We start from the raw sequence: 19,260 nt of genomic DNA on the forward strand, positions 1-19,260 counted from the left end.
AGGCCAACACAGCACGCACATGTCTCTAAATAAAGTTAGCAGATCATTAGCACACATGACATTCAACATGTCTGCTGCTCAACACAAGTTTCCTACCAGATAAATGGTTCAACTCAGCCTTAAAATGGTACACACAAATAAAGGCAGGTCACTAGGGTAAAAAAAAGAAACACTGAGGAGGGTACTACTACTTCTTCAGTACTACTACAGTACTAACAGTGCCGAGATGCCAAGAGATGTTAAACGAACAGCTGACATGGTATTAACAGTGGGGCAGAATCTCTGGCAGTTGACAGATTTACATCGTCTCATGGTATATATGGTATATATCTATATAATATGTTTGTACAGATATTGGGATTACGACATTTGAGCGGCTGGAGCACTTAATTTAACTACATTTAACTTAATTCTAAAAATGTGCAGGAAGTGATGAGTGTCATTGATGGTAGTTTAGCGATCGAAAAAATGGCAAAATGGAAGTGATCGGACAAAAATATTGAATATTAGTGAATGACAACAGCATTTGTGTGTGAGAGCAGCAGAGTGGTGAGTATGACATGACTTGTGTGACATGTTGTACTGATGGAATTAGTGCTGCGAAAATGTACGTTTTACTGAATTTATCAAGAAAACAGGAAAAGATGGAGCACGTTTTGAGCTTGCATTAATCGGTGTCTGGTGAATGTGACGTAATTAGATTTTATTTAACATGAGAGTTTACCGCAAAAATGTAACTAAATAAGATTCTCAATTCTGACCTGACTGAAGCGTAGCAACACCAAATTCATGCATGTTTAATCATGTTTGATGAGGCCGATTTGCAAAATAAAAACAGAAAACTATGGAGCTTCACGGCTTCAAATGCACGAGGTTGAACCTGGATCCCATTTTGACCCATTTGACCTGAATGCAACCTACATCCAAAATATCTGCTGTGTAAGTAATGTAAACCAGCAGTGATAGATGGCTTAAAGGGGCATTGATTTGGCCTGGCTGTTGTCTCACTGCAGAGAGCCCGCCCCCAGGGTATTGTTAATGTAGTTCCTGTCCTCCACAAAATCACTGCCAGTGCAATGTTAGGCTAACAACACAAGACTGGTTTATTGCAGTGTGCTCTATGCGTAGCTGTCTATCGGTTCAAGCAGTCCTCTTGGCCGTGACAGGCTAAGCTTTGTGTAAAAGTCATCAACCACTACACATCCACTGTAAAAGTTTTAAATAGAAAGGCAAGACGAGTGTATTTGTGGAGCAAATTTTGAAATAAATTAAAAAGATATAAACTGATAAATAAATACTAAATAGTTAAAAATGCAAATGCATGGTAGACTGATGAGCGCTCAAGGTTCAGTCAAAGGCATTAAAGACTGACACATTTCAAGCCTGCATTTAAAGATTGGGGCTTGTGTATATCTACTCAAGTTTGTTCTGGCTCTGTGGTGAATACTAACTAAAAATCTGCTCCTCCTTAGTTTGAACTCTGGAAATGGTTATCAGCAAACACTCTAAACACTTCTGATATCCATCAAGGTCGGACAACACGTCTTACAAACTAGTTCTGAGCGAGCATAACACGACCCCAATTCTCGGTCGATCGAAGCTAACGCATACACAATCATTAGTTTGTTCACTGCACTTGTGGACAAAACGTATGGGACTGTAGTGACTTAGCAGCACAGCTTGGTACATTTGGGTGTCATCTGCATAGTTATGATGCCGGATTTTATTTTTTGTATAATTTGGGCCTAATGGAGGCATGTAAATATGAAATAAAAGAGGCCAAATGATTGAACCTCGGGGGACACACATCGTCTTGGTCCACTCAGACATTTAGTAAAGTCAGACGCAGTGGCTCCTGCCCTGGAGATACCACTTGAGCCACTTGAGGACTGTGTCTGAGAGGCCAACCTAATTTTTCAGCAGGTCGACTAATATTGTAATGCATTTTATGGAGGATATCCAAAAAGTACAACATACTGACAAACAATTTGTGTTCTTCTCTCAAGGCTGAGAGGACTGAAACATAATTAAACAAACCCACTTCAACAGAACATGTAGTATGAAAGTGTACATTTAAGAAAATACATTTAATTGGGGATCTGCAGAAAGATAGGTTTGATAAATAGTAATAATGTTATAACTGAATCTGAATGTTGAATAACAGACTCAAAAAACTGATGTACCTACGTAGTGTTTGTGCAGATGGAACTATGACCATACTGGGCTTCCATACTTTCAGTAACAGAACATTCAATCGTCACATGGTAAACTAATACAGTGACTGAGCTGGCAATGCAAAGCGGCTGAACCAGTGAACAGCACTGTCTGGTAGAGCAGGACTGACGTGACCTTTGACTCTCCTGTTATCTCGGCCAGCAGACACAGAAAGGACAATCATCCTGTTTGGAAGAATCAATACTGCAGCCACCACAGTGCCCACAGACTAACTCTTCATCACAGGGTGCTTATTGATCCCACGTGCAGGCTGGATCACACACACACACACACACACACACACACACACACACACACACACACACGCGCACACACACGCACACACAAAAGGACCCAAAACAGAGAACACATTATACTTCACACTAAACACTCTGGCATTAAGTAGCCAGATGTTAAGTTTAACTGTACGATCAAACTCCTTAAGAGACAAAAAGAAGCAAGATTCCAACTGGGAAACCATGAAATTATGAAATATTATATGTTCATTTCTATGCCAAATAGAGTACATGCCTCAATTATCAACGGAGGACTATACAGTCTCTTTCTCTCTATGTGCCTCTCCTGCTCATCCACGTATACATTTCACTGAGTCATCGTCACGGTGTTAATTTGGAGGCTGGATTCTAAGATACTGTATTTCTGTCATGAAAAGTATTGTTAAAAGAAGGTAACATAATATTATTCTACATTTAAACATAAAATGACTAGTGGTGTAACGTTATGTGTAATCATCCTGAAACGGGCAATATAGGACTTTGCATTGTGAACCAAATAATTTCTGTTGAATAAGCGTCATACAGGGGATTTCAAAGTCTGATGCTGTGGTTGCCCCCTCACACAAAGTCCAGACATCCCCGAGTCCCCAACACCTCAACTACACCCTCACCCATCTCCCCCACCCATCAGTCCTCATCAACCCCTCGCCCATGTTGATGGGACATTCTGAGCTAAAGTAATGTCAAAAAATATTCATAATGCAACTTGAAAAAAGTTGACATTAAAAGAAAAACAATGTTTTGTAGAAAAACGTATCAAAAAAAGTACATTTTTAGTTTGTGTACCGACACTGAGGTATGGTTTCCACACTAGTATTGAAACATTTCAAACAATTCCAGCCCTACATGTAACATACAATCTCCTGCAACTAATATTGATGCACCAAATGAGTCATTACACAAAACCTGAACAACGCAATTTTAAATGCTGATTGGTTTTCAGTGTATTGTGGGAGAAAAGGAACTAATTATCCATAACCAATTGACCCTAAATGATTTTACAACTTGGACTCTTTCATGCAACCTAAATGCAACATGGCTGTGAAGCAGCTTTTTATTGATTTTAACTGGGGTTATTTCTGTAGCTGCTGGCTGATTGCAGCGCCTGATGCCCACTGGCTGTAACGGAGCTAAGGATCTGCACTCCTGCAGCCAGAGAGGGAGGCAGTAATCCATGAAATGAGCTGCTGTCAAAGTTTGGTTGGAATGAAAGCAGCCAGACTCTCAGGTCAGGATGGCACATGGCTGAAACATATCTCCTGACACTGCTCTAAGTGGCTCATCCTCCTGTCAAAGATGAGCTAAACACTCTCTCTCTAACAGCCATCACAGTCTCCTGGCCAACATTTACATCTACTGTTATCGCTGCCCACATCCAGAGCTCACCGTGGAGCCACAGACCCACCATGTGTGTTCGCTTTACTGATATTGAAAGGAAACTGCCGGGATATCCGATTCTCCAGACTAAGTGGAGATAAGTTGAGAAGAAAGCTGCAGGGTGGTTAGGAGTCAATGTTTTGCTCTGTTGTCACGTTGCACGCACACGTTTGATTTCACCAGAGCAGCGAGAGGCTAAATCTAATCAAACTGCAACCAAAGAGACTCCTTTCAACGTGGAACACGCTCCGGTTTGTGGTTGTGTGGAACACAATTTACTCACGGATGAGGAGGCAGGGAAGGAGGCCACGTCCTGCTCACGCTCCCCTGCCAGTCGACTAAAAGCACAATGTGTTTGCTCTTGTGATGTGGCTGGCTGTGTGTGGGAAACCCCTTGGGAAGTCAACTAAATCCTTAAAATATCTTCCTACTGTACTTTACTGAGGAGTGCTCACATAGAAGTGGCATGGTTTGTGGTTTTAACCCAAGGGTGAAGTAAAACCTGTCAGGGGAGGCAACAGACGTTCAAGTTGTGCTTTGGCTGGAGTTCACAGCAATCAACCAACCAATAAAACTATCAATAGTAAAGCAACTCAAAAATATTTCAACTATGCATTTAAATAAATCACTATAGCTACATGCTAAAAAAAAAAAAGAGTATTTCAAATATTAGTAATAAGTGGTGGAATACATGCATTTGACCCATTAGAAAGGTCAGTCATAGCCTACAGAAGGCAGATGAAGCCTGGATAATAAAGGCCGGTGTGATGAACTAAACTACAGCCCAGCGGTTAGGGACTTTGTGTTCACAGTTGATGTTGAGGCTCCAGGAGGTGTTACACTCTTCCTCTATTGTCTAAAGAGCAATTAGAAAAGGTACAGAAAACTCTTCCATGTCTACATGTTGGTGCAGAGTTTATTCTGACTTCAGTCCAGGCAACAGGAGGGTATGGCCATTTCAATCTGATGCAACTAAAATCAAGAAACAACAAAGCTACATGGCATATATAAGGTTGCTATGGCAATAAACAAACATGGCACACAGGATACATGTAACAGAAGAATCTAACTGTCCTAAACTGGATGTTTGAGTCAGATGAGCCCTCCCCCTCGACCCAACAAGACACCAAATATAAAGTGTGTTTGTGCTGACGGAGTATCAACAGGCTGCAGCTGAGGACTGAGTCACGTCACTGGATCGCATACGCCAAACTCATTCAACAACTCCAGGAATGACAAAACAAGCTGTGTACTGTGAACCGAGACAGAGAGGGACCAGTTCATTTAATAATGTCAAAAAGCTTTGGGCCGTTACTGCTACTGTTAAACTAAAGTTGTAGGTGACAAAAGTACAGTACATCACTGCCATTTCACATCTAATTTGGAAAGAATTTACCTGTTGCTGAGCCTCACAAAATCCTGCACTGCCTCCTGCACTAAAACGTTTCTACTAGCTCGGTTAGTTCCTCCAGTTCTGCTGAAACACACATTTCTTTGTCATTTGGATTTGGATCATTTGAAGGTCTGAAGATGTCTTGTGGTGAAAAATCGGCCAAATGTGCAGGTTTCTTCTGTAATAGTCCAAGTGTTAACTTCACAGAGGCTGGCATTCTCTGAAAACTAATCCGACCAAGTGTCGATCGCACATCAACAAATGAGACGTCCCGGTGAGATCAACGTTCCTCATATTTCCCTGTGTGACAAAACAATGCCAAACTGTTTTAAAACCCTGTGTCCTAACCAGGAAATAAAGTAAAATCTAAGCTTAAAAATAACAACGTCGGTGCAGCTTTCCAAGTAAGTGTTAAAGTGCAAAGTCTTTAAGCAAATCAAGTTTGGGAACATATGAGGGAAGGAGAGACAATCTAATCAAAAATAAGGGGGGAAAAAAGCGAAAAGTGCAAAGAGAAGAGGCCATGAGGCTGGTAAGCGGTGGAAATAGTAGTGATCATAGTAGACAGGGACAAAGACAGAGGGGTGAACTGTCGTAGACTTTGATTGTAAAAAAATAAAAATAAAAAGCAAGCAGACGCTGCTCACAGAGGACAAAGACACAACAGCTGCACAGACATGTACCACAGCATTCAGAGATAAAGAGAGAGACAAAAGTGGAGCACGACACACACAGAAAGGCAGTACACTCTTTACTAGTGGGGGTCTAGCCCCGTTGCCATGGTTACAACATCAGATTTAAAGTGTGCATGTGGATGTGGAGAAGACGCCCATTGTGGAGGAACGCTGGATGTTAACTGGAGCTCAGGTTTGGTTTATGAGAGCACACGAGAAGCCAGAGTCATTCAGACTGACAACAACTACACTAAACTGACAGCTCTGTTTTCTCCACCTCAAAATGCTGCAGTTCGTACTTCGCCTCAGAAAAAAAAGTGTAAATGTAACAAATAGCAGAAGACCAGATCATATCAGTCCTGTTTCAGCCTCTTCACTACCAGTCAGTTTTACAGTTGATTTTAAGATTTTACGAATCACCTTTTAAGCACCTCATGGTTCAGCTCCCAGTTATATTGCTGAATTGCTGCTAATCTATGAACCAGAGCCTCAGATCCTCAGACATGGCCCTTCTGGCTGTTTCTAAAGGTGCAGTCAGGACCCCTCAGCTCTGAATGGCTGCAGAATCAGTGACATCTTTATTATTACAGGAGGTTCAGATAAAGACAACTCTACCACCAGATAACAATGTTGATATTGGACCATTCTGGAAAAACACCAGATTATATTCAATAACTGCATTTGTTTTTACAATATCCACATATGGCAACTCCTGTATAGTTAACGTTAGGGACAGATCATGGTCATGGCAAATAAGTTTAATTAAACTAACTTTAAATGCTGAAAAACAACTCAGATGACCCTGATTAAGGGTGCCACAAGCCGAAACACATTGGCGTTTTGACCTTTTTTTGTACTCTGCACCCTGTGTAATTTAGAAGACAAACTTAAATTGGAAATACTGCCTTCACATCTGAATGAAAAAATGAAATGACACTTTCAAGCTCCGTTTCATGAGGAATGTAACTAACACTAGTACATTTCAGGCCTCTATCATGACCAACTTCCTGGGAGGACATGGTTGCCGTGTAATGGGATGACCTACATAAACACTCCTGTATTTAACAGGCATTAACAGTCCTGCTGGAGGCCACAGCTGCTGTGGTCAGTTAAAGCAGGAAGCAGGAACAGGAGACAGGCAAGGCAGCAGTTTCCCACCAAAACACAGCTGAGGCTGAGGCCAGGTAAGATGAGTGGGTGCCACCTCAGTGACGTAGCAGGTGACCTGGCTGGCTGCTCTCCTGCTGCCACAGTCACAATATGGGCCAAGCAGGCGGAGTCAGCAACTGTCAGGGCACCAGGTTAATCCAGGAGGGATTGTCTGGAGGCCATATGGTGCAGCCACACACACACACACAGGTGACTCCATGGTGCAGATGGTCATTTTGCTGACGTTGAAGCAGCCAACCCAATGAAGACCGTCAGGGTGGTAGTGTAAAGGTTAAACACACAGAGCCTCTTAGATAGTTGTGGGATGGGAAAATCAACAACACCCTGGCTGCCCTCAATAGGCGCTGCATTTCCTGCATAAATAAAGGTTAAAAAGAGTTGAAGCTGTCAGTCACCTTGTGACCTGTGATGCCACCATGATTTAGCCAGTCTGCCAGGGATACAACAAGTATTGGTATTTCTATGTCTTTGCAGTCCAGCTGTCCGCATTCAGCTGGAATTATGGTTTTGTGAAGATACACATAAATGTCTTTGTAGGTCTACACAGAGAGGGGTGTTATGGGTAACTGTAGGTTGCAGAGGAGCAGATCTAGACACCAACAACACTGAGCATCAAGCAAGCCGATCGGTTGATCCATCTACTGTCCACATCTTATTTAGTGAATGATCTGAGTCATCAGCACAGGTTAAGGTCATCGTAACAACAAAAGCTGCCAGATAAAGCTGAATGACAGAAAAAATTGTTCTTTTCACTTATATTTAACAAACATTAAATGTCCCTGTGAACAAATATAAACATTATGTTCTCACCTTAAATACACAAAGCCAGTCATGTGAACTAAGTCTCCATTGCAGAACAGTTGCACAAAAAGACAACAAGGTCGACCACACAGAAGTGTAAGATTTCATCTCGGACTTGTTGTGTATTGTTATTGCAAGGGTTTTTGAACACTATTGATTTTAATATTTGGTATTGTCTTCTTTTAGACATCTACAAAAGGCTGATATCACTAATACTCAACTGGTCTTACTCTGCTCAGTGTATCTGACAAAGCTTACCCATATATCCAAGCCTCCACTTGGAGAAGGCCACAATGCTGTTGCCTATCCAGAAGAACTCCTCCAACACACCGCCAACATGCTGCTGGCTCTTACACTGGGCCACCTCCTTCTGTTTGTCCTTGTCCCCCTCTGAGGAGAAAGCCCCCTTAGCAGGAGGTCCCGGCATGTCTCCGGTGGCTGCCGTGGCAGTGGAACGCATCAGGGCTGAGGACACTGGTCCGATGGGAAAAAAGCTGTTCTTCTTGGATGTGTTCATTTAGAATAACTGAGATTACAAGTTGCTGCCTAAAAGTCAAGGGGATGTTCCCACAAAAAGTTCATCTGAGAATAGATGTAGCTTTGGCTAAATTAGGTACGCAAAATAGACATTTACCTCAAGTACTTTTGAGTAAGTTCTTTTTGGGTAATGATCTTTGAAAATTATAATTATATATAGATATAGTATCATCAATGGTATCACTTGCTGGTAGTCTCCTTCCTAGGTTCAAAGCAGAATCCAGAGAAAAAAAGCCAATAGAAGAATTCCTCTCAGTCTCCGAATGGTATCAACAGTTGGTCAATAATCTTGGAATGTTACTGCCTCAGCAAACCTGCTTATTGCATTGCCATCTCTTCAATATTCCTCCATCTCAAAAACCAAAAAGATGCAGCAGTATGTTTTCAAGGCTACAATTTATCTTCATGCTGCGCCATCATGTCTTTATTTCTTCCCTCAGCTAGCATTCATCAGGAGAGCTGAAAAAGTGGCTGGCTTCTTGTGAAAGAGAGACTGCGGCGGCTGCATCGACATAAAGCAGAACAGACGAAGACGAAGCACAACACACAAACAGTAACTGTGCAACATGTGTTGGGCGGGCAGAAATCCTAAATCCCTAGGAAGCAGTAATCCTGGTCTAGGAGATTTGCTAAATGTGTGGAGTGAAACGCGATGACCCACAGGAAAAAGGCAGAGGACGGATGGTAGGACATGATAGATCCCTAATAAAGACGGAGCCTCTTTTACGCTCCAGGACAAATTAAAGAGTCTGTTTGATGTCAGAAGGTGTTTCCTCTGAGAGCTATGGACAGACTGAGCTCTGATATTCCCACACCTGTCTGCGGACGTCACACAGTCCCAGCCAAGCTCCACATGAAACAATCCTTTCATCAATTACCCTGCACTCACTCCCTCACTCTGTCTGTCTGCCTTACTGAGGCTCTGCATTATCATCAGCACAGATTGAAAACTAGATTTCATTCTTTCAGTGTGCACGTAAATCCTTTAACCACGCATACTCGAGCAAATACAGCCGCTCTCATTAGTTTACTGTGTGCTGTCAATACCGTTATACTATGCTGGTTTTCATAAACCTTCAATGCTTTGACTAAACTTTCTCTGGCTGCTAAAACTCCATCACAACACCAGCTGCAAAAGCAAGTATAACTGTGGACTGAAACAGGTCAAGTTTCAGGCTGACAGTGGGATGCAGCAGTCTGAGCACGTTGAGCCGTATCAAGCAGTGACAGACCTCTGGACCTGGATCTCTGACTGCTGCTTGACAAACAGGTGCCAGGTACTGAATATGGAGCAGTTCGATTTACAGAGCAGACAAAATCTGACAACAGGCCAACATAAAAAGTCCCATGCAGAAGAGGCTGCAACAACTTCTAGGCTGTGTTCCAGAAGTAAGAAAGTCTGATTCAAAATCACATGAAATTACCACAAACTTTTAAATCTGTCTAGACAGGGATAGTATTTTATTTTTTTAAACAAGACATTTTTTGACAGCCAAAAAGTTTGAAAAGCCACATTATAATAAGAAATATCAATATAATATCAAGGAGATGTAGTACATACCATTTTATGGTTTAGTCTGGTTTGTCTTGTATTTTTGGAATTTTTGTTTTGTTAAACTGTGTTTCAATTTACAAATTGAAAAAAGTTATGTTCTTTCATAAAAAATTATCACACAGCAAATCCCAGTGTACTGATGAATCCAGATAAATAAACTAAATGTATGGACTAAGAATTAAAATGTTTAAATAGTAAAGGTATAGAGTGCTGCAGGAATGAGCCCTATCAGAAATCAGTTAGTATTTTTACACTTCCGGTTCCCTCGTCTCGAAGTCAATGGGTTTTTGGTTAGATGCCTGAAATAAGGTCTGTGGTTAACACAAGCTTAAGAGATTTAAACGTTTTGTTCTACGACATAATACGTCAGTAAATACCCACTCGTGAATTTTGAAGGTTTTTACGTGTGTTAAAAAAGGCTTTTGCTAACAAGTGGCTAAACGAGACTACAGTGGTTGTCACGGACATTAACGTCTTCATGACGAACACAGAAACTCATCTACTCACTAGTCCGCCTTTACAGCCTCGTTATGTTTATACTCCATATCTATTTATCTATATATCTATATTTATCTGTATTCTCTTAAAAGTTAAGCTTAGTGGTGGTGACGCTGAAGTACTGCGACCGTGGTGTAGATCGTTTATAGCCTAACATTAGCTTTTTACTTCTGGCGATTCCATTTATGCTTCAAAAATCATAAAAGTGGTGTTCATTTGTGAAGATTATCTTGCTGAACAAAACGTGTAAATACCATAAACTTTTGTTTGCCACAGAACTTATTTTCTGCAATAATCCAAAAGCTAATGGAAAAATCCCATTGGCTTTTTGTCGAGGGAACCAGGGTGATACTAACTCCCGGGTTTGCCTACAAAAATACGTCATCCCTGCAACACTATTAAAAGACAATGTATGTCAAAACTCAAGGTCCACCTCCTTTGAATCAGTTGGACACTACAGGTAACACCTTCAGACGACTGGAGGCTAGTAGGCCAAACGTGCGTGGCCTCCCCAAAGGGGATAATCTGCAGAGGGCTCACCATAGTGTCATCACAACTTCCTGCCCCTTTAACACACAGAACACGTGGTCAGGGAATGAAACAGCTGATTGCTGGTGACACATACAAAAGGTCAGATAGTTCAGACACACTCATGTCCTCTCAAACTTGTAAAATAAGCTCCCTGTCTGAACATTATTTGGACCTTCCAGGCCATTCTGCAGTAAAATACTACATTTCCACACAGACAAGAGCAAATCAAAGTTGTGTGGGTGACATCACAGCAGATATTTTGTGCCTGGTCTGCATGCTAAACTGCTGCTGTGTTTATGTCTCCTTCTGACAGTTACAACTACATGAGAGAATTAGTTTTATCTTCCACAGGATTAGCTAGCTGCAGTTGATAAAACAAAAATCTACATGAACAGCTCTATTTGCACAAGACAGCCAAAAAACTAACGCTCACATCAGTTTGGGTGTCATTTAAAAATGAAAACTTAAAATGACTTAATTCCACAAGTTAAACACAAGAATACTTACAGTACATCACCTAACTCTTTTACTATGATCAACATCTCAACAAACTGCACACAAAGCAGCTGTGAGCAGGTCTGTGCCCTAAACAGAGGCAACAAGTGCAACTTATTTCACACATGAGGAATTAGCTCAGCTTTTTCACATGTGATAGGCATGATATCACTGGAATAGTGCACAAAAACCTTGCTGTGTGTGAGTCTGAGAGTCAAAGGGAGAGGGATGAGTTCACTGATAAGCCCAAAGATAAAAGCAAGGCAGCAGCAGAAGCCACGGTACAGTACACATGCAAAAACTGTATCATCTCTGTGAAATGAGACCGAGGCGTGAGCCAGCTTCATGAGTCTGCATACTGGACTCTTGAGTCTTTGAAGGCTGACAAAACACTAAGCTTGTTGGACAGAGATAGCTGAAGCCACCACTAAATATTCTTACCCTATTCATGTGATCAAACTATATTCAGTGCCTCCCTAACTTATAGAAGAAGCCTCCGATTAAAATTTACACCGCAGGAAATCCCTTCACTGAAAAAGGAATAGAAAATAATACAAAAACAACCAATTCAGGTCAAGAGAATCCCAATACTACTGCATTGCTGATCAATGCAGCATCATAACCATCACATCAGGTGGACAATACTGACTAAAACACGTCAAACAACTAAAACACCCCCTATTATGGAAGCTAGTCGCTGACATTAAATAGGAACCATTTAATCAACTTGAAATGTCATTTTCCATTGGCCTTGGTGAGATTTGTTGTTACGAAGTTGCCCATGAGAAAGGCCATTTCCATTTCATTAAGTCAAACCAGGACATCATTCAAGTCCACTTTGTGGTTTCATGTTTAATACAAAATGAAAATGAAAATAATAAGACCATTTCACATTCAATTTCAAGGCAGTGTTAAGCTTAGGAGTACACAAAATCAAATGATTTGTCAATGGAGCCTCCATTTTAAATTTGGCAGTAATTGTATTGTCAAATATTATAAACTTATAATTCTAATTCTGTTATACATCATGCACACACAAAGGGAAAGCCACTGGACTTCCATACACCACAGACTACTCTTCATGCAGATACAACTACAACCCCATGCAACACTAGAAACGCTACACTACCAGATCGGTATTTTTAATTTCACCCTGCCACATTAAGAACTCTGAAAGTTGCCTTTAACTTGAACCTCTCAGATCATCACAAACACAAACGTGATTAGCCCACTGCTGAGGCCTAAAGCACTTCCAATGTAGGATGTTGTCGCCAGCAAAACGGTTAAATCTGGCTTTACCTTCCCACTGTGTTATCTGTAATTAAACAGAGTGCCTGACCTAAAATAATGTGGAGTGATCCAGACCAGAGCCGCGTGGGCCCCTTCTGTGTCAGCACACCAGACTACAGAGAGAGGACTCAGCCTCTGCCCCGATGCTCTCATTACTCCAACGTGCTGCCATGTTCGCACTAACTGAAGGCGGTAATTGAATCGTTGGGATGCTTTCTTCAATTCGGGACGGCTCTTAAACATCTATCAGGTTTAACAGCTCGTCAACATGTAACTCAAAACCTTCTACAATAAGACGGTGCCAGGAGAGAGCGCCTGGTGAGGAATAGCCTATGAGCAGAAAAGAATCTAAAATTGAAATGAAACAAAATGCTGCTTGATTAATAATTTCAATGCCGAATATATCATTGGACACTTTAATACCCTAAATTAATTGCATGACGTCATATGCTCTCATACATATGCACATATCGGGCTCAATCTGCTGCATCATATATACATTATTCCGAGTCAGGAGAAGCACTTGTACGAGTAGAGAGAGCAAAGACAAAGAGTAAAACAACTGTTAGCGAACTCACCGTGGCCCCTGGGCTTGGCTTTTTTGGCTTTTTTACCAGGCAGACGTTTAGAAACGCTGTTCTCAAACAGTAAATTGGGTTTACTGTGTCGTTTCAGCACCCTGGACCAAGTGGCATAAATGTGAATTCTCGACGCCTTGTCATTTAGAAACCAAAAATGAGCGGAGTCGTGGAAACTCGCTATCTGTGGCATAACAACACCACTCTCTGAGTCTCATTAAAACACCAAAACAACAGGTGAAATCCGCTTTTTACTGTAACTACAAGGAGAGTATTAAAAATACAAATATTACAGTGAGGTCACAGTGTTGTTCATAAATATCCACACATCGGAAACAAGTCACATCACAAGGAGACATTTTGCCGAATCTCATTACTCAGGTAGCTCACGCACGTGCACACACCTGTGTCGCATTCGGGCACACGTTAGAATATGGGAAATGTGACATCTAAGACAAAACAGACGTTTTCAAATGTTGAATACTACTATAAAATACGTAAGATCTGCGTTTAAGACACAAATACAATAGTGATCTTGGGTTTGGAGAAATAAACAGATTTCATATCGTATATAAATAATAAATAGAGAGTCAGTTCCACCAGCTTTCATTGCTCATTGTAATTTATTTTTTATTTTTTTAGCTGTCTTTAGGAAAAACTGAAACATAATGCTGGGGTTGTCTGTAAAATAAATTGATATACAAAAGTAGCAAGTAAACATTGGAACACCACCACTTATTAAGATATAAGACCAATTATTTTTTTGCATTCTTGAACTTCAGCTCCCAGGAGACCTTGACAGCACCTCTGCAGCTAAGACTCATGGGATATGTTATTATGTTTGATAAATAAAAAACAATGCTCATGTAAAGTTGATGACCATACTGAGGTCATGGGGTCTCAATCCCACCCTCCCAGAAACTTAACCACGCACAAAAAACATCAATGAAATATTTTATTTATTCCATTAACTGTACAAATATATTATCTTTTCTATCCCAATTTAAATGCTGGTTCAAAGTCTTCTCCACTGCCAGGAATAACATTTGGGGGAAAGGTTGGTGGTCAAAAATACTGGAAGTGGCCTGGAATAAAATACCCATCAAGTAAAAGGTTGGGGTTTTTTTAAGAATATGATATTGCTCAGAAAGACCTCAGTGTCATCAAAGGTGTTGTCATGTCCTTGTGATAATTTCAAGTACAACATGTAGGAACTTGTAAAGACTGATAGTTCCTCTGGGCATTACAATTTGTATGAATCAAAGAGATTTTGGATGTGGATGTTCCTACTAGTGAAACACTGGAACGTGTCTAAGCTGCAGTAGATGTTGATGTTTATAATCTTCCACTATGTAAAATTGGAAACATCGCAATGACTTGATGGTTGACAGCGACAACTTGAAAATGTACACAAATTCTAATTCCAGCGCTTTTGTTGGTTTGTTTGTTTGTTTGTTTGTTTGTCATTACACAAACACAACACTCATGAGCCTGCACACGACAGGCATGTATAATATAACACAGTTTGAACTGGAGTTTGACCTCAAGATAATAAATCAATTCATAGACTGTATGCCCATTAGTTATAAGGAGGCCAGTGGAAACTAGGCCAAAGCCCAGGTGGCTAATTTTACTAGGAGAAACGTCTCCTTACATTGTATTGTCTGTTTGTGATAGTAATAACCTCTGGAGTCAGCCAATCAGTGAGAGGGCACAGGCACTTGACCATTAAAGTTGAAGTACGAGTGACCTTCAAGTCCGACTACTGTTGACAAGCAGTGGGAATGCTCCCTGAGGGATTCTAGGATCTCAGCATTTTGTCATTTAATTACTATTCACATACAGAAAGAACCCTGTTTGCTGTACAAGAGCTTCTGCTTTAGGCCCAGTGGAAGTGCGCTGGCCGTGGTGCTGAAACGCTCCAACAAGCTCAAACCTGTGTGTTGTAAATGCCAGATTCTGCCCTTAAAGGTGCTTTAAGATCTTTAAGGTGTCTGAAAGCACCTTAAGCCACTAGAGCGTTAGTGAAGTTGAAGTCGGGCTATAAGGTCAGCAGCAAAGCACAGTCTGGGTAATCCATATTAAAGACCACAATCCAAGTTTTCTTGCCTCAGCCATTAAAGAACTCCACCAATTTTACATACCAAAGTGCGTTTACCAGGTGTTGGGGCTGAAGACTATAAGTTTGAAAATGAAAACAATCTGTTGGTGTGGAGTTAGAAAGAAGTTAGCTGACCAGACCTCTGGAGCCCGCTGCTCAACTCTGCTGCAGGCTAGAGGCTCCAGGCTACATTAGCTGCTACTAGCATAACACACCCCAATCTCTTACAGAACTGTCAGTGGTAGAGTTGCAGTGTGGGTAATGTAGACGCAAGGTTTTAACAAGAAAAAAGAATGCATGAAATAAAAAGAGAATATCTCTGGTTCTGCTGCATTGATATTGATCCTTTTTGTTAAACTGTCCATCGTCCATCTTTTATAGGATTGACATAATAAATCAGTGGAGGACTCTTCATCTAATTTTAAGGTTGATTTTATCTTTCTTCTAACACCTGTTGTGTCAGAGCTAATGCTGAACTGTTTTTTTTTTTCTAGCAGTGTCAAGTGCTGTATATGTGTGTGTCCACAGGACACAAATGAAATAGGGAATGTGAAGGGGAAAAAATCAATGTTACTATGGACTCATTTGAACCTCATCAAAGAGCATGCACACAGTTATTGAGTTAATCAAAACATGATTGACATTAAATGAATTTCTCTCAGGGTCTGTGTGCCAATCAATCACCCATCTGAATATATAGAAGTTTTGTTTCATATTTTTATGTATGTTTTGCTACCATTAAGTAGTTTTTTATGTTACCACAATAAAACCAAAAATAATTTGATCCAGCGAAGATTTGGTGTAAAACACAAAAATTCATTGTGTAGAATCAGATCCACTGAAACAGCATTTAGAACCATAATGGTACACTAAAACTGTGTATTAAAACCTGACATAGGATGCAGCTCTTTAAGTCTTTAATGATCATCTCAACCATCTGGTAGAGCACATTTTTAATTGTGGTATCTTGTTGAAAAAATAGTTGTGCTTAATGGGATTCTTTTTTAAATGCCAGTTACATTTTTCTGTTGCCTTAAAGAACCAAAAAAATGCAAAAATAAAGGATGAGACCATCAAATGGTTAAAGCAGCATGTCCCATAAAGAACAAGATCTGGTATATTGAGAAACTGTATTGAAATGCCTGAGCGGGGTTTCAAAATAGGAAGACTAATGAGCGAGAAGAGAATAAATGGCATAATGGCGAGGATAATATGGTTTGTTTCCTGCAAAAGATGCTGCATTCATGAACTACCCTCAGGGGCTAGAACATGTGAGAATACAGATGTATCTACTTAATGATGTTTCACTTTACACCTCTGCATTGGCCGGCTTTGTTCTGCCATTTGGTCTGATTTTGGGGATTCTGTAGGCAAAATAACTAATGGAATCCCTCCTGGAAGACTGGACAGTTACATATCAAAGCCAGCAGGGAGAAGAAATAACGAAATGAATAATGGAGGACCATTTGCAGGGGGGCACAGAACCCTGCCTTTGATTAGTCCAGAAAGCACTGTCCTAGATATGATGAGAGTGGAACCAGGCAAGAACCTCACCTCATACTGAGATTCCAACTCAAGGTGAAAGCCTGCCCAGAGAAAGATGCACCAATAGTCACATGAGATTTGGCTCTAAAAAACCCCAAATTCTCAGTCTCAAAAGTTCCTGGAGCAAAAAGATAAAGATGGAAAGAGAAGCAGACAGTGTTTGTTGTGTGTGTGTGTGTGTGTGTGTGTGTGTGTGTGAGAGTGAGAGAGAGAGCAATCAACTCCCTCTTGGCAGCTATAAATTATAGGAGCAGGATATTACATCAACCTCTGCATGGGCACAAGACATATTAGGGCCAGACCAGCTCTGTCTGTGGAGTTTATAATGCCCTCGTGCACTTAGCTGTATTACTGCTCATTGCATGAAAGGTTTCAGCAGTCAGAATGTGGATCTGTTTCACAGCGTGCATGCACATCGTCCACCATTCACCATTCTTATAATGGGATGAAAACTATCCGACACAACAATCAGATGTAAAATTTGTCACATAAGGTTTGCAGGTGTGGTCCTTCTGATTTTTAGTGTATTGTCAACATAAATACTGTTTTAAAATGGGTCCTGTAGTTTTTAAATAAATCTCAACTGCCCGGGTAGGGGCTACAGCACTTATTACGCTCCCAAGTATTAAAGTAAATAGTCAGTAGATTACAGTGAGAGAAGACAGGTTGAGGGGAGATCAGTCATCAGTATGACAGTACAGTCCACACTGTAAATCAGACAGATAAGAAATTAAAGCAAAATAATCAAAGATGTGTTTATGCTCAACGTAAAGTGTATTTTGGGAGACTATCATACTCGCTTGTATACAATTTATCAGCAGTTTCATTGGTCGAGCTAACATTTCACAGTCATGGCAGGAACCCCTATATGGCCTCTTTCACACATTCACATGTGTGTGTGTCGGAGAGTATGTGTGCACACACTCCACCCACATCCCCCCAGTGTGGATTAAGACTTCTTCAAGCCAACATGCATTATAGAAAAACAAGAGGGGACAGTTCTTCTGTTGCCCACACTTAACTAACAAGAAGACAGAGAGAGAGGAGCTCCGTCCTGCCCCCTCCTTTATTCTTCATCCTCTCTGCCAGATTCAAATGAAGAAACAACATATTTACCTTCCATTTATAGAAGGAGAAAGAGTGAGAAAAGAGATGGCCAAGCAAACACTACGAAGCAAAGAGGCTCATCTTTCTATTTTTCACTGTCTTTTGCACCATTTTTGTCAGATTAAAATAGCTCAAAGTAGAAGCTGGTTTTTAAAATAAAAACAGTGGTCTCATCATAACGTTCCCATACAGAAATCTGATATATGGCCAGATATAATTTAGACATATAGTGTATATGTCAATGTACAGTATGTCTTAACAATATCCAAAACATATAAGTCACATATAGTTATAGTTATTATGTATATACTGTATATATTTTCAAAATGTAGCAAAATGTTACCACATATCGTTTAGTTTAGATTAATGTATGTGAAAACAGGTATTTGTCCATATATCCATATATATACGCTATTTTAAATGTTCATACTTGATCATATATTAGATTTAGAACATATACAGTTTGTTAGTTGATATATATATTCGTTAATGGCCTTAAATACAATTTGTAAACACATGTAGACCATTATTAAGTATATACATTCATATATGGTCATATAGCAATCAGAGGACAATTTCACAATCAGCAAGAAAATCCTGAATTTATGAGCAAGAAGAAGAAACAATAAATGAGTGCTATTTAAGGAGAAGCAGTTCGTCCACAGCTACATCTGTACTGTGGGACTCATGTGTTTGTTTCTGTTGGTTCAGTTGACTTGGTCCCGCTGGATGAAAGAGCAGGACCCTGGTGTGGAGTTACCAAACCATCTGAAGCTGCCAGATGGCATAGTGGCACAGAGGAAGCTGAGGCCTGCTGCTTAGCTCTGCAGGGGCACGACAACCATCGCAGCGTGTGTGTGTGTGTGTGTGTGTGTGTGTGAGTGTGTGAGTGTGTGACCGTGGAGTCAATGCAGAAGATTAGCTGCAACTGAATCCCTTGAAACCTTCTCAGCATGTGCACGCAAACACACAATAACCTGCACATGCTCAAACGCACGGACGGTTTCTCTTTGAAAACCTGTTCTCAATCTGGCAAATGCTTTCACACTCAGCACACACACACACACACACACACAGGCACAAACACTTCATGTCCAA

At 40.6% G+C, this 19,260-nt stretch overlaps 1 protein-coding gene across 1 annotated transcript in view; it reads right to left on the reverse strand.

The window, feature by feature from the left end:
• plch2a (phospholipase C, eta 2a) overlaps positions 1 to 8,442 on the reverse strand; it is a 57,951-nt gene extending 49,509 nt beyond the window's left edge. The window contains exon 1 of the mRNA XM_070910139.1: positions 8,184 to 8,442. Coding sequence (XP_070766240.1) covers positions 8,184 to 8,442 — 259 coding nt within the window. The remainder of the gene's footprint in view (positions 1 to 8,183) is intronic.
• Between the last annotated feature and the right edge of the window lie 10,818 nt (positions 8,443 to 19,260).

Source organism: Enoplosus armatus, chromosome 8, assembly GCF_043641665.1.
Source record: "Enoplosus armatus isolate fEnoArm2 chromosome 8, fEnoArm2.hap1, whole genome shotgun sequence".
NCBI classification, from domain to species: domain Eukaryota; kingdom Metazoa; phylum Chordata; class Actinopteri; order Centrarchiformes; family Enoplosidae; genus Enoplosus; species Enoplosus armatus.